Source organism: Salvelinus alpinus, chromosome 3 (assembly GCF_045679555.1).
Source record: "Salvelinus alpinus chromosome 3, SLU_Salpinus.1, whole genome shotgun sequence".
NCBI classification, from domain to species: domain Eukaryota; kingdom Metazoa; phylum Chordata; class Actinopteri; order Salmoniformes; family Salmonidae; genus Salvelinus; species Salvelinus alpinus.
The window spans coordinates 62,381,611-62,403,000 of record NC_092088.1 but is presented as its reverse complement, the minus strand read 5'-3'; the positions used below and the strand labels follow the sequence as shown (position 1 = coordinate 62,403,000).

General features: G+C 44.7%; 1 protein-coding gene across 1 annotated transcript in view; it reads right to left on the bottom strand.

Moving 5' to 3' along the window:
• Positions 1 to 19,043: 19,043 nt before the first annotated feature.
• The window catches only part of crtac1b (cartilage acidic protein 1b), a 64,361-nt gene continuing 62,014 nt past the window's right edge, over positions 19,044 to 21,390 (bottom strand). Inside the window, exons 13-15 of the mRNA XM_071393623.1 lie at positions 21,142 to 21,184; positions 20,817 to 20,960; positions 19,044 to 20,478 (exon numbers count right to left, since the gene is read on the bottom strand). Of these exons, the coding sequence (XP_071249724.1) occupies positions 20,351 to 20,478; positions 20,817 to 20,960; positions 21,142 to 21,184 (315 nt within the window). The 3' untranslated portion in view covers positions 19,044 to 20,350. The remainder of the gene's footprint in view (positions 20,479 to 20,816; positions 20,961 to 21,141; positions 21,185 to 21,390) is intronic.

Genomic DNA, 21,390 nt, shown 5'->3' with positions numbered 1-21,390 from the left:
CATGTCGAACGATGTATAGAATCAATCTTTAGGATGTTTTTAACATAAATCTTCAATAATGTTCCAACCGGAGAATTGTCTTCAGAAAAGCAATGGAACAGAGCTCGCTCTCACGTGAACGAGCGTCACGAGCTCAAAGCATTCTGGCAGACCTCTGACTCATTCCCCTCTCATTCGGCCCCACTTCACAGTAGAAGCATCAAACAAGGTTCTAAAGACTGTTGACATCTAGTGGAAGCCTTAGGAAGTGACCCCATAGACATTGTGTATTCGATAGGCCAAGAGTTGAAAACCTACACACCTCATATTTCCCACTTCCTGGTTGGATTTTTTCTCAGGTTTTTGCCTGCCATATGAGTTATGTTATACTCACAGACATCATTCAAACAGTTTTAGAAACTTCAGAGTGTTTTTACTCTGGGCACCTTTTCATCCAAGCTACTCAATACTGCCACCCAGCCATAAGAAGTTAAGGAACTCCAACGTTTCATTAGGTTCTACAACTTCCACCGCCGGTTCATTCGGAATTTCAGTTCTACGGCCGCTCCCCTCACTGCCCTTACCAGCCAAAAGACCCGGACCCTTCAATGGACTGATACCGCCCTGACTGCATTCAGCAACTTAACGCCTCTTCACCTCAGCTCCTGTCCTTCACCAACCTGATCCGACCCTTCCTTTCACCCCTGGAGGTGGATGCCTCCGAAGTAGGAGTAGGAGCCATACTCTCTCCGCGGCTGGGAACACCTCCCAAATCACATCCCTGTGCCTTCTTCTCCCGGAAGTTATGCCCCGCTGAGAGGAATTATGATGTGGGGAACAGAGAACTCCTCGCCATCAAGCTGGCCCTCGAGGAGTGGCACCACTGGTTGGAGGGCGCACAACGCCCCTTTCTCATCCTAACGGATCAATGTAATCTAGAATATATCAGAGGGGCCACATTTTTTTACTCCAGACAAGCCTTCTGGGTTCTCTTTTTAACAAGCTTCCATTTTCATGTTACTTACATACCCGGAAAGAAAAACGTAAAAGCTGATGCTCTCTCCCGCCAGTTGGATCTTCCGACCAGTAACTCAGATCCTACACCCATTCTTCCTTCCTCTTGCATTATGGGACCGGTACAGTGGGAGGTTCACTCTGCCATACAAGAAGCCCTTAGCCTCATATCCGGATCTTCCTGAGACACCAGCTGGGAATAGTTACGTACCAGCAGCTGTTAGACCTCAACTGATGCAATGGTGTTACACGTCCTTGGGGTCAGGACATCCGGGCGTTACACGAACCACCGAACTTCTAGCCCCGGAAGTTCTGGTGGTCCTCACTGTTATCCGACGTAAGGGATTACGTACTCTCCTGTCCAGTCTGAGCCCAAACCAAAAGCCCTCGTCATCTCCCTTCCGGGAAGCTTCAACCTTTGCCAATCCCTCACAGACCCTGGTCCCACATAGCTGTTGACTTCATCACAGACCTTCCTGAATCCTCTGGTAACACCACCATCCTTGTCATAGTAGACCGTTTTCAATTATGTGTCATCTGGTTCCTCTTCCTCATCTACCTAACGCCATGGAATTGGCAGACTGTATGTTCCAGCAGGTGTTCAGTCTGTATGGGATTGCGGAGGACATCGTCTCTGACCGCGGGCCCCATTTTGTCTCCCGGGTGTGGCGAGCCTTCTGTGACTGACTGGGGGTTGCCCTCAGCCCCTGCTTCGGGTACCACCCCCAGACCAATGGGCAGACGGAACGCTTGAACCAAGAAATAGGGAAGTACTTCCACCAACAATCTTCTGCCTCTCCACACGACTGGAGTCGATATATGGCCTGGGCCGAATATGCTCAGAACTCACTCATGCACTCATTCCTTCGCCTTACTCCGTTTCAGTGTGTCCTTGGTTACCAACCCCCCATGTTTCCCTGGGAGGTGGAGCCTGATACTTGGTCAGCTGTTTACGACTGGTTTCGGCATAGTGAGGGGGTATGGGAGACCGCTCACCGGCATCTGCAGGAAGCCTCTAATACCCAGAAACGCTTTGCCGACAGACGCCACCGACCTACGCCACTTTCACCCCGGACAGCGTGTGTTGCTCTTTACCAGAGACATCCGGCTCCGCCTCCCCTGCAAAAAGTTCTGTCCCCGCTTCATTGGTCCCTTCAAGATAACCCATCGCATCAACCCTGTCACGCACCACCTCCAGTTACCCCATCAGTAATAAAGCTCCTCGTCCTTCCATGTGTCTCTGTTAAAACCGGTCACCTACAGTCCTCTTCATTCTCCAGTCTCTACCCGCAGTGTGCCCCCACCGTTGGACGTTGGAGGGGAACCTGTCTACACCATACGGGCCATCCTTACTGTAAGGTTCTGCTTTTCGTAGTCAACAATGTTTTATTTTTCTTTGTGTTCTGGAATGTGGACCTGTCTTTCATTACGGGGTACTTATATTTTTTCGCTGTATGTACAACTGTATGTAATTGGGGAGAACGGGCTGGTGGTAATGACTGGAGTGGAATAGGTGGAACGGTATCAAATACATCAAAGACATGGTTTCCATGTGTCTGATGCCATTCCATTCACTCCGCTTTGGACATTATTATGAGCTGTTCTCCCCTCAGCAGCCTCCTGTGATGTACAAGTGGGCAACCTGTACAGGTGTAACTTTGTTGGAGTCCACCTGTGGTAAATTAAATTAATTGAACATGATTTGGAAAGGGACACACCTGTCTATATAGGGTCCCACGGTTGACAGTGCATGTCAGAGCAAAAACCAAACCATGAGGTTGAAGGAATTGTCCGTAGAGCTCCGAGACAGGATTGTGTCGAGGCACAGATCTGGGGGAGGGTAGCAAAAAATGTCTGCAGCATTGAAGGTCCCCAAGAACACGGTGGCCACCATCATTCTTAAATTAAAGAAGTTTGGAACCACCAAGTCTCTTCCTAGAGCTGGTCGCCCGGCCAAACTGAGCAATCGGGGGGAAAGGGCCTTGGTCAGGGAGGTGACCAAGAACCCAATAGTCACTCTGACAGAGCTCCAGAGTTCCTCTGAGGAGATGGGAGAACCTTCCAGAAGGACAACCATCTCTGCAGCACTCCACCAATCAGGCCTTAATGGTAGAGTGGCCAGACGGAAGCCACTCCTCAGTAAAAGCCACATGACAGCCCGCTTGGAGTTTGCCAAAAGGCACCTAAAGGACTCTCAGACCATGAGAAACCAGATTCTCTGGTCTGATGAAACTCCTTGGCTTGAATGCCAAGCGACACGTCTGGAGGAAACCTGCCACCATCCCTACGGTGAAGCATGATGGTGGCAGGATCATGCTGTGGGGATGTTTTTCAGTGGCAGGGACTGGGAGACTAGTCAGGATTGAGGCAAAGATGAACAGAGAGAGATCATTGATGAAAACTTGCTCCATAGCGCTTCGGGGCAAGTCTTTGAATGTCCTTGAGCGGCCCAGCCAGAGCCCGTACTTGAACCCAATTGAACATCTCTAGAGAGACCTGAAAATAGCTGTGCAGTGATGCTCCCTATTCAACCTGACAGAGCTTGAGAGTGTCATGGTAATCGTGACCTGAGGGGGGGGGGGGGGGGGGGAGAGAGAGAGAGAGAGAGAGAGAGAGAGAGAGAGAGAGAGAGAGAGAGAGAGAGAGAGAGAGAGAGAGAGAGAGAGAGAGAGAGAGAGCACATAGCATAGCCTTGTGTCATGGCTGGCCTGTGAGGATCACAGTTCTACAGAGATATTTCTCACTCCCGCAGAGGGGGAGAGATATAGAGGGATTGATGGGGGGTGGGGGGGTTTGTGACATCTAACGCCCATTGTAAATCTTAGGGCAGCAGACAAATCCTTTGTCCTGTTAGTGTTTGGGACTGAAATGTCTGTGTGAGCCTCATGGAGAATCTACCTCAGAACTGTAACATGCAATAAATGGACTTTGGGACATTATATTTCATCAGCCGAAATGGTGGTAACAATGATATATGGAATATGAAATGAATGTCATTTCTGTTATGTTATTAAAAGTTAAATGATGACGTTATTATGAAAACATTGTAACTTGAAGCGTTTTCATAATATGTACATGATGTTTATATACTGTGTGTTGTGTAGAAAATATCCAGATCAAAGAGAATGTTTTTGTAAAGATGAACTGTGATTTTAGTTGTCTAAACGAGATCCTGGTAAGTTCTAATACCTTGCCTTGTAACGAGCTATGACCCAGGGAACCCAGAGCGCATGTCATAAAGACTGAAACGCCCCTTTGTGACCCGTGGGTGTAATACATGTGAGTTAAAAATGTATGTGCAGACTAAGTTGACCGTGCGCTACAGCCGAGGTCCACGACTAGTCATGACCCCAAAACGCAACACGAGGAAGAGGACAAAGGAACCTCTTAACAATCAAGGCTACTATTGATTACTGTATCTAAGAAGGTGAATTCAAGAAGAACCAACCAGTTATTCTCTTCAAATCATCGGTTGTCTACACGGCCCTCCTACCCGAGCTGGGAGCTTCGACACAGCTGATTAGCCTCTTAAAACTTCTTATGGCTGCATCCCGCTACCGGGATCGATATGACAGCAGCCAGATAAAGTGCAGGGCGCCAAATTCAAAAAACAGAAATCTCATCATTAAAATTCCTCAAACATACATGTGTCTTATATCATTTTAAAGGTATTCTTGTTGTTAATCCCACCAAAGTGTCCGATTTCAAATATGCTTTTCAGCGAAAGCACTACAAACGATTATGTTAGGTCACCATCAAACCACAATAAGCACAGCCATTTTTCCAGCGAAAGATAGCAGTCAGAAAAAGCAGAAATAGAGATAAAATGAATCACTAATCTTTGAATATCTTCATCAGATGACACTCATAGGACTTCATGTTACACAATACATGCATGTCTTGTTTGATAAAGTTCATATTTATAACAAAAATTCTGAGTTTACATTGGCGCGTTACATTCACTAGTTCCAAAAACATCCAGTGATAGTGCATAGCCACATCGTTTCAACAGAAATACTCATCATAAATGTAGATGATAATACAAGTTATACACATGGAATTATAGATATACCTCTCCTTAATGTAACCGCTGTGTCAGATTTCAAAAAAACTTTACGGAAAAAGCAAATCATGCAATAATCTGAGGCGGAGCTCAGAACAATAGCTAAATTAGCCGCCATGTTGGACTCAACAGAAACCAGAAAATACATGATAAATGTTTCCTTACCTTTGATGAACTTCATCAGAATGCAGTCCTAGGAATCCCAGGTCCACAATAAATGCTTGATTTGTTCGATAATGTCCGTTATTTATGTCCAATTAGCTACTTTGGTTCGCGCCTTTGGTAAACAATTCCAAAGTCAGAACGCGCCTCCACTATAACGTGACGAAATGTCCAAAGGTTCCGTAACAGTCAGTAGAAACATGTCAAATGATGTACTGAATCAATCTTTAGAATGTTGTTAACATACATCTTGAATAACGTTCCAACCGGAGAATTAGATTGACTTCAGAAGAGCGATGGAACGGATGTCCTACTCATGTGAAGGCGCATGGTGAATGCGTGATCAGCTCGTGGAAGTGATTACTCATTCCTGTCTCCTTTGGCCCCCCTTCACATTAGAGTCATCAGACAAAGTTCTGTTGACTGTTGACATCTAGTGGAAGCCGTAGGAAGTGAAAACTCATCTATATCTCGCTGAAATTTCAATTGAGAGCTTGGTTGAAAATCTGACACCTCAGAAACAATTCAAACAGGAAGTGGAACTTCTCAGATTTTTGCCTGCCATATGAGTTATGTTATACTCACAGACATAATTCAAACAGTCTTAGAAACTTCAGAGTGCTTTCTATCCAATATGAATAATAATATGCATATATTAGCAACTGGGACTAAGGAGCAGGCCGTTTAATATGGGCACCTCTGTGCACCTTTCATCCAAGCTACTCAATACTGCCCCTGCAGCCATAAGAAGTTAATTAAGAAGACTACTCTCACAGAACGAGTGCAAGAAACCAGACAACGAAGAGAAAGGACATTGTGACATTGTGTGGACAATCAGAGACTTAGACCCGGTAACGAAGGAGACGCCGCCATCGGAAGAAAAGGGTGTCGGCCAAACCTATCCTAAGCGGAACTCGGTCCACAAAGAGATACCCAACGGAGACCTTCAACAAGTAAATACATTCATTATAGTTCTGACCAATAAGAGCGGCAGTTCGGGGCAAGGTGTTAGGGCTAAGCTAAGCATAGTTTACAAATGTATCCAAGTATGCTTTTCTCATGCACTTTCTCTCTCTTTCTTTAATCTTTTCATGCGTGACTTCAAAATATCTCTAACGGTCGCCCCAGCATGAGTTTTTTTATGCACGTGATGTTAGAATGTTCTCTCCATTCCAGAATGTGAGTGTTACTCAACAGTACATTTAATCAACGCTGCCCTCAAACCAAGGCACACAGCCTGTTTTTATTTATAGGCTGTTTCAACTAGTCAATTTCAAATGATTTTCTAACAAGTTTTTATTTTCTAAGAACAGTTTGAATTGAGGTGTGTTCCGCCTCCTCATTCATTCACATCAAAAATAGTAATTTTTTACTTTTGTGGACAATACATTTTTTGGACATTTCTGACCCGGACAAATTCCCCAAACACTTCCCAATTGTTTGTGCAGTTCAAGTCTGCAGACATTTGCGCATCTCCAGTCAGAACAGGATCTGCACACACGTGTTCATATTTTCCGTCTGATGCCCACATCGCAGTCATTGTTCTTTTCATTACTAATAATAACCTTGGAAATGTGTGTGTTTCTATCAAAGTAAGTGCCTTATTACGTTATAATAGTTTATGTATGTCATTTTAACTGTAGCTTACTGCATGTATGGAGCATAATATATTTGTGTATATTCCTTATAACCACGGACACGCGAGGTAACGTTACTCATTTCATAACCTTTATGGTGTTATACTTAATGCTTAGGTATCTAGCTACATTCTTCTATTAGCTCTGTAAAACAATGCTAATTGCATCAGAGATATTAGCTTGTGTTGTATTTTGAAGTTACCCTGGCCTTATGACTCCCAGGTGGTGCAGCGGTCTACAGCACTGCATCTCAGTGCTAGAGGTGTCACTACAGACACCCTGGTTCGAATCCAGGCTGTATCACAACCGGCCGTGATTGGGAGTCCCATGGGGCGGCGCACAATTGGCCTAGCGTTGTCTGAGTTTGGCCGGTGTAGGCCGTCATTGTAAATAATAATTTGTTGTTAAATGACTTGCCTAGTTTAATAATGGTTAAATAAATAAAAATATATATGACCATGGTTTGTTTTCATTTGGCCTTTTTAGCATAGCTCTGTTCTGGCCTGCCTTGCCCCCTTGTGGAGCTCAAAAGTTACTGTTTCTTACTGTTATAACTCAAACTTGTGATTTTGTCAATGCAATATACTACTTTTTATAGCAGTGTTTATTATGTTACTACTTTGTAATATTGTTTTATTGCTATATCCTGATATTGTATTCTAATTACTAATAATTCCTCTTTATTCTGTACTTTCAGAATCCACAAACAGTACTTGCTAATATCATAACTGGAACTGGAGCTGGACATCTTTGGAGCTGAAGACTGAGGCCAGCTTTTGTATGCTAGCGTACACTCCTTCACAGTTTAACTGGATGAAAACACAGCAAGAAAACACATAGGCCAATATGTAATAGCCATCTATTTTATTGCAGTATTAGTGGTGGTTGGTTCAACAACAACAATAAAAACGTGTTTTACTTGAGAAAAAAATAAACATATTTCATGTTCATGCAGAGACTGAACAACAACTGCATTTCCACCCCCACCTCTAAAGGAATAGTATCATGGCAGGTCACCTGTCAAGTCAGTCAGTCATTAATTGCTGCAGATGTGCTCAATAGTGCTTGAGCATATGATACTCCCCAAAGCATGGCGAAATACATCGAGGTCTATCACAAGCTAAACGCATGTATTTTGTCAACTTCCTCTGCTTACTTTTCCTGGTGCCAGACAGGCATACTTTGCAGTGTCTCCGTGTGTGACTACCTTGAGCAGCAGCAGTTTGAGGGACTTTGGAGGGAAAATGTCGTGCAGTGAAGCGTAGGGGATTGTCCGCATCAGGGCGACCCCCAGTGGATGGGCGCCGAGGGGTGTGGTGCTCCTCCAGCAACTCTCTCATGAGGTTTTCTCTGTACTTTTGGTAGGTAATTACTTTACCTATGAGGGATTGGGGAGGATGAGGGAAGATAGAGGATGATGAGACAGTGGGTAGGTGGGTGAGATATTGTCACTATAATTGCATAATGGATGTATGTGATTTGTATGTGAACTGTACGTCCAATTATAAAAAATACCTTGTTCAGTAATCATCTCACCTGTTAATTGGCAGTGAACTATTTGGCCATTGAAGGCAGCAGTGTTGATCAGATGTAAAAATATCTTCTTATACCACTTGGTCGTTTTCTGAGTGCATTCCACAAAGCTGTTTATCATGTCTGCCTTATCCACCGCCCCCATTTTGAGGTTATAGTCAACCACACAGTCTGTTTTTTTTTTCTCTCTCCCGTCAGGTGGTCCACCTGACCTGTGGCCGACATGGTTGCTGTATGGACAGTGGAGAGGACATGGACGTATCGTTTGTCATACCACTTTACTGCCAACTTGTCACGTTCCTGACCTGTTTTCTTTTGTCTTGTATTTATTTAGTTGGTCAGGGCGTGAGTTGGGTGGGTTTGTCTATGTGTGATTTTCTATATTGGGATTTTGTGTTCGGCCTGGTATGATTCTCAATCAGAGGCAGCTGTCAATCGTTGTCCCTGATTGAGAATCATACTAAGGCAGCCGGGGTTTCACGTGTGTTTTGTGGGTGTTTGTTCTTGTGTCAGTGTTTGTGCCACACAGGACTGTTTCGGTTTTGTCACGTTTGTTGGTTGTTTTGTGTTTTGTTGACTTTCATTAAATAATGAACACTAACCACTCTGCGTTTTGGTCCTCTCCTTCTGTCAGCGAGGACAGCCGTTACAGAAACACCCACCACCAAAGGACCAAGCAGAGTGGAAAAGGGCAGCGACAGCAGCAGCAGCAGCAGCGCAAAAGGGAGAATTGGACATGGGAGGACGTTTTGGACGGCAAGGGTTGCTACACATGGGAGGAGATCCTGGCTGGAAAGGATCGCCTCCCATGGGAACAGCTGGAGGCAGCTCGGAGAGCAGAGGCAACCGGAGAGAGGAACCGGCGGTATGAAGGTACGCGGCTAGCACGGAAGCCCGAGAGTCAGACCCAAAAATTTCTTGGGGGGAGGCACACGCGGAGTGTGGCAAAGCCGGGTAGGAGACCTGAGCCAACTCCCCGTGCTTACCGTGTAGTGAGAGGGCGTCGTACTGGTCAGACACCGTGTTATGCGGTGGAGCGCACGGTGTCCCCAGTACGCGTGCTTAGCCCAGTGCGGGCTATTCCACCTCGGCGCACTGGTAGGGCTAGGTTGGGCATCGAGCCGGGTGTCATGAAGCCGGCCCAACGCATCTGGCCTCCAGTGCGTCTCCTCGGGCCAGCGTACATGGCACCAGCCTTACAAATGGTGTCCCCGGTTCGCCAGCATAGCCCAGTGCGGGTTTTTCCACCTCGCCGCACTGGCAGGGCTACGGGGATCATTCAACCTGGTAAGGTTGGGCAGGCTCGGTGCTCAAGAGCGCGTGTCCTCCTTCACGGTCCGGTTTTTCCGGTGCCACCTCCACGTACCAGTCCTCCGGTGGCAGCCCCCCGCACCAGGCTGTCTCTCCGTCTTCTCTCTCCAGTTGCTCCCACCTGTCCAGCGCTGTCAGAGCCTTCCTCCTCTCCAGCGCAGCCAGTGTCTGAGCTGCCTGCCTGCCCAGCGCTGTCTGAACTGCCTGCCTGCCCAGCGCTGTTTGAACTGTCTGCCTGCCCAGCGCTGTCTGAACTGTCTGCCTGCCCAGCTCTGTCTGAGCTGCCTGCCTGCACAGCACCGTCAGAGCTGTCCGTCTGTCCCGAGCCGTCAGAGCTGCCCGTCTGTCCCGAGCCGTCAGAGCTGCCCGTCTGTCCCGAGCCGTCAGAGCTGCCCGTCTGTCCCGAGCCGTCAGAGCCGTCCGCCAGACAGGAGCAGCCAGAGCCGTCCGCCAGACAGGAGCAGCCAGAGCCTTCCGCCAGACAGGAGCAGCCAGAGCCGTCCGCCTGACAGGAGCAGCCAGAGCCGTCCGCCAGACAGGAGCAGCCAGAGCCGTCCGCCAGACAGGAGCAGCCAGAGCCGTCCGCCAGACAGGATCCGCCAGGGCCGCCAGCCAGCCAGGATCCGCCAGAGCCAGCCAGCCAGGATCCGCCAGAGCCAGACAGCCAGGATCCGCCAGAGCCAGCCAGCCAGGATCCGCCAGAGCCAGCCAGCCAGGATCCGCCAGAGCCAGCCAGCCAGGATCCGTCCCTCAGTCCGGTGCTGCCCCTCAGTCCGGTGTTGCCCCTCATTCCGGTGTTGCCCCTCAGTCCGGTGTTGCCCCTCAGTCCGGTGTTGCCCCTCAGTCCGGTGTTGCCTCTCAGTCCGGTGTTGCCCCTTAGTCCGGTGCTGCCCCTTAGTCCGGTGCTGCCCCTCAGTCCGGTGCTGCCCCTTAGTCCGGTGCTGCCCCTTAATCTAGTGGGGTTAATTTGGAGGAGGCTACGGAAGAGGGGATTGACTATGGTGGGGTGGGGACCACGACCAGCGCCAGAGCCGCCACCGTGGACAGACGCCCACCCAGACCCTCCCCTAGAGTTTATGCTGGTGCGCCCGGAGTTCGCACCTTAAGGCGGGGGTTATGTCACGTTCCTGACCTGTTTTCTTTTGTCTTGTATTTATTTAGTTGGTCAGGGCGTGAGTTGGGTGGGTTTGTCTATGTGTGATTTTCTATATTGGGATTTTGTGTTCGGCCTGGTATGATTCTCAATCAGAGGCAGCTGTCAATCGTTGTCCCTGACTGAGAATCATACTAAGGCAGCCGGGGTTTCACGTGTGTTTTGTGGGTGTTTGTTCTTGTGTCAGTGTTTGTGCCACACAGGACTGTTTCGGTTTTGTCACGTTTGTTGGTTGTTTTGTATTTTGAAGTGTTTTGTTGACTTTCATTAAATAATGAACACTAACCACTCTGCGTTTTGGTCCTCTCCTTCTGTCAGCGAGGACAGCCGTTACACAACTGTTGACCGTTCTCCTTGAACTCCACCTCCACTCTCACACATGACAAAGAACTTGACCCCAAACCTGTGCCTTTTGGAGGGAATATATTGACGGAACACCAGCCTACCTTTCCATAACATCAGGGACTCATCAATGCATAGATCCTTGTATGGCACAAAGACCCGATCAAATGCTGATGTCAGGCTGGTAAGAACATTTCTTAGTTTGTATAACGGGTCATTTAGGTTGGCAGTAGCATTGTTGATGAAATGCAGACATCGCAGCAGAACTAGGAAGCGGTCTTGGGAAAAGAGGGTGGCAAAGAAGGGAATTGCAAACATAGGATCTGTGCTCCAGTATTCTCTTGGGGATAGTAAAGTAGAACTCCCTATAAGGACTGTCACCAGGAAGGTATACTTTCACTAATTGTGGTTGTCCCCCCCCACTCCTGGCTCTCTCTTCTCCTGTAGCTCCAAGGCATAGCGATTGGTCTCTACTATGTCTCCCACCAGCTCCTCTGTCAGAAACAACTTGAAGCACTTTGCCTCAGATGGAAATGGCAAGGGGCGTTGCACTCCAAACTGGGACTCATCAAAGCAAACAGCAGGGCCAGGAGGGGTGAAATGGCTGGCGGCCTTCCAGCTACCACAGAACTCCTGTACTTCATCAACTGTCGGTCTGCCTCCATCACCACCAGCATCTTCAAAGGGACTTGGGACTTCATGAGTGGACAAGGGGTCCTCAGATTCAGGGTTCTCAATGGCTACAAGGTTGGGGGGCAGCTCGTCACTGTCACTGTCAGAATCTGATTCCTGACTTTCATACTCAAACGTATTATCAGAATTGTAAAAAAATCTCCAGAATATTTGTGAGTTGTCTCCTTTTGAAAGACATTGCTAATGTTACAGCTTAGCTTACTAGCTGTGAGACAAAAAGCATGGCAGCGCGCAGAAACTATCCATCGTCGGATTACTTTCGATTACTAGAGAGTGTTTTATAGAGAGAGAGAGAGAGAGAACTAGGTACAGCTATTTTCAGGTCTCTCTAGAGATCAATTGGGTTCAAGTACGGGCTCTGGCTGGGCCGCTCAAGGACATTCAAATACTTGCCCCGAAGCGCTATGGAGCAAGTTTTCATCAATGATCTCTCTCCGTTCATCTTTGCCTCAATCCTGACTAGTCTCACAGTCCCTGCCACTGAAAAACATCCCCACAGCATGATCCTGCCACCATCATGCTTCACCGTAGGGATGGTGGCAGGTTTCCTCCAGGCGTGTCGCTTGGCATTCAAGCCAAGGAGTTTCATCAGACCAGAGAATCTGGTTTCTCATGGTCTGAGAGTCCTTTAGGTGCCTTTTGGCAAACTCCAAGCGGGCTGTCATGTGGCTTTTACTGAGGAGTGGCTTCCGTCTGGCCACTCTACCATTAAGGCCTGATTGGTGGAGTGCTGCAGAGATGGTTGTCCTTCTGGAAGATTCTCCCATCTCCTCAGAGGAACTCTGGAGCTCTGTCAGAGTGACTATTGGGTTCTTGGTCACCTCCCTGAGTGTTTTACTCAATTATTTAGATCAATTGTGAGCTCAACCGTGATGTGATTAATTCTAAATAGCAATTGTTATTAGCTAATTCATATTGTAGTTTCTGTCAGCCGAGAGTTATACAAATATGACCGCTTGTGTTGCGTCAATCTTTCCTCAGTTAGGGCTAGGACAAATGCACCCTACATTTTTCCAGTTTGGATGATTGTGTTATGCTATAGATACTTCTGTGAATGTCTGAACATTGCATCCAAAAATAAACTGCTCACATTCTGGACATAACTTTGTAAGGACTGTGTTTGTGTCAATAGTTTCTGAAAAAACAGTGTGGCCAGCTCAAATGCTGATTGTTACATCAATCGAAACTGGCCGCTCTAAATAAGTGTTCTCAATAAGCGTTCTAATCACACCGGTTTGATCGTATGCTACAGGGACCACTGTAGAATGATCACACCCATGTGTTGGTACGTGTAAAAAGGTTAAATCTCCATCTTGTGTAACACATGTCATATTGTGTTGGTCCGCTAGGAACCTGTTACCATTTTATGAAGTTCTAACCAATAACCTAGACTGTTTGTGTATCTTATATTATCATTTATCTTGTTAGTAAATAAATAATCATCTCAATTGGTGTGGTCAGAATTATTTAGTGAGACCCGGGTTTGTGCAAATTTACGAATTATCCGATGTTCAGAATGAGACTGATCAGGAAATGTATTAATTAGTGACTGCTATGAAATCGATATTCTGATATTCTTTGAGTTAATTTGCGAAATGGTAACTAATTAAACAAACTTTTCCCATGGTGCCCCAGGCTACTGAGTTAATGGTTTCCTGATTAATTTAATCACGTAATTATAAACCTGGTTAATTATTCGATGAATAGCAGTCGTCACATTAATGATACCAGCGTCACGACACTTGCTATTGAGAAAGGCCGCTGTAGGCAGACCTGGCTCTCAAGAGAAGACAGGCTATGTGCACACTGCCCACAAAATGAGGTGGAAACTGAGCTGCACTTCCTAACCTATCAAATGTATGACCATATTAGAAACACATATTTCCCTCAGATTACACAGATCCACAAAGAATTCGAAAACAAACCCAATTTTGATCAACTCCCATATCTACTGGGTGAAATACCACCCATCACAGCAGCAATATTTGTGACCTGTTGCCACAAGAAAAGGGAAACCAGTGAAAAACAAACACCATTGTAAATACAACACATACAGTATTTATGTTTATTTATTTTCCATTTTGTACTTTACCTTTTCTCAATATAGGGGGTGCTGTTTCAACATTAGCATTTATCGTCTCCAAATTAAACTGCCTCATACTCAATTCTTGCTCGTACAATATGCATATTATAGTTATTATTGGATAGAAAACACTCTCTAGTTTCTATAGCCGTTTGAATTATGTCTCTGAGTGAAACAGAACCCATTCTACAGCACTTTTCCTGATATGGAGTGAGATTTCAGACATTTTGGCCTCTGGTCCCAGGTCAGTTTTAAAGTCCCTGTAAATCCTATGAGGATACAAACACTGCCCATGCCTTCCTCTAGATGTCAGTAAGAGGTGACAATTTGAATGGAGTCGATTGCGCAATCAGGGCCAGTATAAAACAGAAAAGACCGGATGTACCGTTCTTTTCCCGCTGCGCCTCACGCAAGATGGACGTCGGACTCTCTCTCTTTCCAAGCGTTGGTTTAGCCATTTATATATCGCCGGTCATGTTTTTACTCGTTATAGGTGTTAAAAACATCATAAGGTAGTTAATTTAAACCGTTTTATAGCAATTTATATCCGTTTAGTGCGATTTTGAGGCATTGCTTTGTGATGCACATTGAAGCACCGGGCACGTTTCGGGGTCCCGGTCGAACGTTAGTGGGCATTTCGACGGACAAGAGGACAGCTTTCGACCAAAAGAAGATTAGACCCAAGAAAGGATACATTGCCCAAGATACTGATGGAAGAACAGCTCACAGTAAGAACTATTTATGATGATAAATCGCTGTTCTGTTGAAAAATTTTAAACGCATATGTCGCCATTTTGTTATGTGTAGCTTCGCTTGGCGGACCCGGTATTGCACAGTAAGGATAATTTTACAAATTTAAGTCAGCGATTGCATTAAGAACTAATTTGTCTTTCGATTCCTGTCAACCCTGTATTTTTTAGTCAAGTTTATGATTAGCTATCGATTAGACTAGATCACTCTCAAATACAGCGCCCGACATTTTCAGGGCAGTTTTGCTAGTATTCTCATTGTATAACCACGTTTTTTTGTGGCTAAATATGCACATTTTCGAACAAACTCTATATGTATTTTGTAATATGATGTTACAGGAGTGTCATCGGAAGAATTCTGAGAAGGTTAGTGAAAAAATTTATATATTTTGGTGATCATAACATTATCGCTCCCCTTGCCTTTGATTCATGCTGGGGTAACGTTTGCACATGTGGTATGCTAATATAACGATTTATTGTGTTTTCGCTGTAAAACGCTTAGAAAATCTGAAATATTGTCTGAATTCACAAGATCTGTGTCTTTCCATTGCTATGCTTTGTCTATTTTTATGAAATGTTTTATGATGAGTAAATTGGTAATACACGTTGCTCTCTGTATTTATTCTAGTCGAGTTGTGATGGTGGGTGCAATTGTAAACTATGATTTCTACCTGAAATATGCACATTTTTCTAACAAAAACTATCCTATACAATAAATATGTTATCAGACTGTCATCTGATGAGGTTTTTTCTTGGTTAGTGGCTATCAATATCTTTATTTGGCCGAATTGGTGATAGCTACTTGTGGAGAGAAAAAATGGTGGACAAAGAAAAATGGTGTCTTTTGCTAACGTGGTTAGCTAATAGATTTACATATTGTGTCTTCCCTGTAAAACATTTTAAAAATCAGAAATGATTGCTGGATTCACAAGAAGTGGATCTTTCATCTGGTATCTTGGACTTGTGATTGAATGATATTTAGATGCTACTATTTACTTGTGACGCTATGCTAGCTATGCTATTCAGCTTTTTTACTGGTGGGGGGTGGGGGGTGCTCCCGGATCCGGGTTTCTGACTCGTTAGAAGTTAACTATTTGCACATCGTTACAACACTGTATATAGACACAATATGACATTTGAAATGTCTTTATTCTTTTGGAACTTCTGTGAGTGTAATGTTTACTGTTAATTTGTATTGTTTATTTCACTTTTGTTTATTATTTACTTCACTTGCTTTGGCAATGTTAACATATGTTTCCCATGCCAATAAAGCCCTTGAATTGAATTGAGAGAGAGAGTGAGTGAGAGGGAGAGAGGAGGAGGAGGGAGAGATAGAGAGAGTGGCACCTGGATAAACAGGGGAGTCAATAGCGCGAGCCCTGTGTTCCAGTTCATTTGGCCCAAGCGCAGAGGAGGGTAAACCCGCTTGCTCTCTTACCCATCTCTCTCCTCTCTAATCCCTTTAATTCCTCCCCTTCTCTCCCCCGAAGCTCTTCGAAGGTCTAACGCAGCCTTAGGAATCTAATGTTGCATTCAAACATAACAAACACACACATGCGGCACACCATCCAGGCAGATCGCTCAAGAGTGACTTCAAAATTGGACGTCTATCAATGTCTTGAGGACGTCGAGAAATCCCTTCAAAACCAGCCATTGGGGCAACAGTGAGCAGTATTACCATCAAGTTTGCTCAAGTATTGTGGACGGGGGACGTGGATGGGCGTAATCCAATGACCCTGGATCAGGTTGTGTGCTCGATCCCAGTTTATTTTATTTTTGTTTTAATGATATAATGACACACACACACACACACACACACACACACACACACACACACACACACACACACACACACACACACACACACACACACACACACACACACACACACACACACACACACACACACACACACACACACACACACACACACACACACAGTGGTGTATTTAAGAAAAAAATACTTTAAAGTACTACATAAGTTGTTTTTTGGGGGGTATATGTACTTTACTTTACTATTTATATTTTTGACAACTTTTACTTTTACTTCATTGCATTCCTAAGGAAAATAATGTACTTTTTACTTCATACACATTCCCTTACACCCTAAAGTACTTGTTATATTTTAAATGCTTAGCAGGACAGAAAATGGTTCATCAACACACTTATCAAGAGAACATCCCTGGTCATCCCTAATGCCTCTGATCTGGCGGACTCACGAAACACAAATGCTTCGTTTGTAAATGATGTCTGAGTGTTGGAGAGTGCCCATGGCTATCCGTAAATTTAAAAAACAAGATGACACACAAACAAACACACACACAGTCAGTAGAAACGCAGCTGTTGGTTCAGTTGAACAGAGGGACATGGACATGACATCACCAAACGCTCACTGGCTCTGTCTACAGGACACAGTGAGATAGCGGTACTGTTCCCCTTTATAGGTCAGCATTTCCCATCCATCTCTTCATGTTACTGTGAGGCTGAACCCAGGTTGACCAGAAGCTAAAGGTAAAGGTGAATGTAGACTGTGATGTGACACTTACTCTCCCTAGCGCTGTCTGCAGGTTAGCATATGACATCTTTCTCTCCAGGTCCCCCCATACTGAGAGGCTGAATGAAGCTTGACCAAAAGGTAAAGGCAAAAACGAAGTACAAATGGTAGAGGTAAAGTAGATGTAGTGTCCAAAGGGCCACTGCTTCTAGTCTAGGAAGTTCCCCCCAGCAGCCACGAGGACAGATGACTTCACCTAGAATGAACCTTATTAAGTGAATTTGTAACACCTAAACTGTGTTGACAATGGCAAGTTTCCATTCTATCACATCATCTCTGTTTCTTGAGCAGGTATGTGTGAATCACCCTATTTTTTCCACTGAACTGTTTATTGGTTCATGCACTAACCAAAGATCCTGTTTACAGTTTGGAGTTGGTTGAGTCAGATAGTACCTTCTTGCATCATTGACCAGGAATGGGCCACTCAGGTCTAGTGGCTTCCTGTTTTTTTCCTCTCCCTGGCACTTCATTGGTACATTAATGTCACTGATTGGTCAGGGAGGCCATACACCTGGTTTTCCAGATAAGTGCCCATCCCTGATCTAGCCGAAAAGGTGATTGGATGTTTTATGCTGGTCATTGTCTAACTGTGTATGCTGCTGCTTTGGCTAAGTTTCTTCTGTAAAAGATAAGAGAACTTCACCTGAGATGATCCTGAAACCAAATAATCCTCTCATTCCATAGATTATGATCTGTTCATACCATCATTCCATAGAACACAGGACATGGGAATTGTGACAGTATCATTATGGGTCCAGCAGATATCCAGTGAGATTCCGGTTTTGAACATTTTTAAATATCCCTCACTGATTCCCTTTGTTTATTGAAATTCCAGACTTCTGTCTTATCCCATTACATTGTCTCACTAAGAAGAAATATACAACACATTTTTAGGCTATTGTTGGTGTGTTTTATCAACACACTTATCAAGATAACATCCCTGGTCATCTCTACTGCCTCTGATCTGGCGGACTCACTAAACACAAATGCTTCATTTGTAAATTATGTCTGAGTGTTGGAGTGTGCCCCTGGCTATCCATAAATTAAAAAAATATGAAATTGTGCCACCTGGTTTGCTTAATATAAGGAATTTGAAACGATTCATACTTTTACTTTTGATACTTAAGTATATTTTTGAAATTACATGTACTTTTGATGCTTAAGTATATTTAAAACCAAATACTGTTTATTATCTATGCATAGTCATTTTACCCCTACCTACATGTACAAATTACCTCGACTAACCTGTATCCCCGCACATTGACTCGGTACCGGTACCCCCTGTACATAGCCTCGTTATTGTTATGTCATCTTATTGTGTTACTTTTTATTTTACTTTAGTTTATTTAGCAAATATTTACTCTATTTCTTGAACGGCATTGCTGGTTAAGGGCTTGTAAGTAATCATTTCACTGTAAGGCCTATCTATACCTGTTGTATTCGGCGCATGAGACAAATACAATTTCTCTTGATTTGAACCCGCAATCAGACTGAATCCCAACCTTAGTCACACAATGTGACTGTTTCCTTTTTGTACAGCTTGTGTATTGTCTCTCATGGCTATACATTAAAAGGCTAACATCGGGAACAGAGTGTCAGAACCTAACTTGAGTTTCATCAGTACTAAATATACACATCTCTGATTGACATCTGTGATTCATATTGAAAGTGTGAGTGACAGTACATGCAGGAATCTCAGGTTAGGATTCATCCTATAATGAGATGGATTTTACTTTTTAAATCACATTGCACATGGCTCTTTTATATAATAATGACACTTTTATTTGACATTGGAGACACGATAAGCAATGCAATTAACTTGAAAACAGGTTGAACATCATAATTTATACATCATCATCATCATAATTTATTTACAGTAAGGAGGCAATGCAACATTTGGTGGAAAGCCTGGTTTGAGGTACCGGGAGCATCATTATACATCAGTGTTCTTCAGTGCTGGTCCTGGGGATCTATATGTTGTGCAGGATTTTGTTCCAGCACAACGTTAACATTCCAGATTCATCTGATCAGCTGAGTTTGAATCAGGTATGTATGTGCTGGGACGGAAGAAAAGTCTTGCGGAACCCTAGAAGCAGGATTGAAGAACACTGTTTGGCATTGAAGGCTTGGGTATGACTGTGTGATATGTGTTTAGATATGTATTTGTTATGTAATATGTTTCCATGAAAAGCATCTATCAAGAATCATCCAATGCTAATGTAAAAAACATGATGAAGATCATCAAATAAAGCAGACATTACCTTTCTTCCATCATGGGAAACCCAAAGCAGGGTCCTCTGTAGCTCAGTCGGTAAAGCATGGCGCTTGTAACACCAGGGTAGTGGGTTTGATTCCTGGGACCACCCATATGTAAAATGTATGCATGCATGACTAAGTCGCTTTGAATAAAAGCGTCTGCTAAATGGCATATATTATGTTCAGTAGGCACGAAATAAACGTTTTGGAACAGAGTGAAATGGGGAGGTATTAATATATGGAAACGTTTTTCTATGGTGTGCCCTTTTGAACATGACCCAGATATGTACCGGTGCATTCTAGAGGGAATAGTGTGCGATATATAGACGCAGACACACTGAAGTCCAGGTCTAGTCCAACTGATGAGGTGGTGTGAAGGACTCTGCAGTTCGTTGTTAACTCCTTAACTCACAGCAGCATGCTCCCAGTGTGTGTGTGTGTAATTATACAGTTCAGAGGGGGCTGGGAGCTAAGTGTTGACAAACAGAAGTCCATGAAAAGTCCATGAACAAGTGAAGAAAGGAGGAAGAGAAGTCCATGATTTGTTATGTATGAGAGGAGTGAAGAGAATAAGAAATGTTCATGGAGAGCTCGTTTTGAGAGTGAAGAGAGGGAGTGAGTTCTATGATCAGTTTGTTTCAGGACGAGTGAAAAGATGGTAGATGCTTCCATGAGCAGTTAATTTTCCAGAGGAATGAAGATAGAGAAGAGACTTTCATGTTCAGTTTGTTTTCGAGAGTCACTGTACACTCCACCAGAGAGAGGGATAGAGGGAGGAGAGCGAAGGTTCCAGAGGGAAGTGGAGAGGAAGTGTGTAGCAGCTACAGTGGTCCGGTTTGCAGACGGGAGGAGAGGAGAGGCAGCAGAGAGAGAGAAAGAAGCCAGAGAGAGAAGCCGGCCCATCTTCGGACCCCCGAGGAGCGTGTCCCCCCAAAGTAAGCTACCTGAGCTGCAGAGAGGCACAAAGAAGACAGAGAAAGATTAATAACAGCCATAGATTAACTCACAGTGCAAAGCCAGTGCAAACAGTAAGTCATGCAGGTACAGGGATGCAGAGAGGAGAAAAGTAGTTTGGAGAATGTTACGATCACTCGGTGGAAGGACTGTAGCCTCGAAAAACCTATTTCGCTTGGGCAGCTATATCTATAGTATATCGTAGCCCATTCTAGCCTGGTACCAGATCTGTTAGTGCTGTGTAGACACTTTTTATGGTCAAACATAGCATGGCATTTACAAGAGATGGCAAGACAGCACAAACATATCTAGGACCTGGGTAAGCACACTCACCCACGCAGGCCGATCCATCATCGTTGGGTTCAAAGCCCTGGTTGCACCTCTTATTGGCACGACACTTGTAGCTGCCATAGGTGTTAGTGCATACAGGACGGTCAGTGGGGCACACAGAGGGGAACTGGGTGCACTCATCCTTATCTGGAGGGAGGGAGGAGGGAAAGAATGGGACGTGTAAAGGGGGAAGGGAGGAGAGTGGGAGGAGAGGGAGAGAGAAGGAAGGTAGCGGGAGAATACGTTTATTACAGGGAAAGAGATGCAGGATAGCACATTGGCAAACAGGACAGGGATTGTTAAAGACATATAGTGGGGCTCAACCTACCTGTGCACCGGCCATTCTCATTCATAGCAAACCCTTGGCCACACTGTAAGAAAGGGATACACCTTCAATACTGTCTCGTTGAAAACGAGAAACTGTATCATCTTATAACACAAGATCTTATGATAAGTACAGAATACAGTCACTGGATAATAATTATTAACAACCAGAGAGAGAGAGAGAGAGAGAGAGAGAGATTCATTCCAGGGATGAAGCTTAAGCCCCACTCTCTTCAACATATACACGACCATT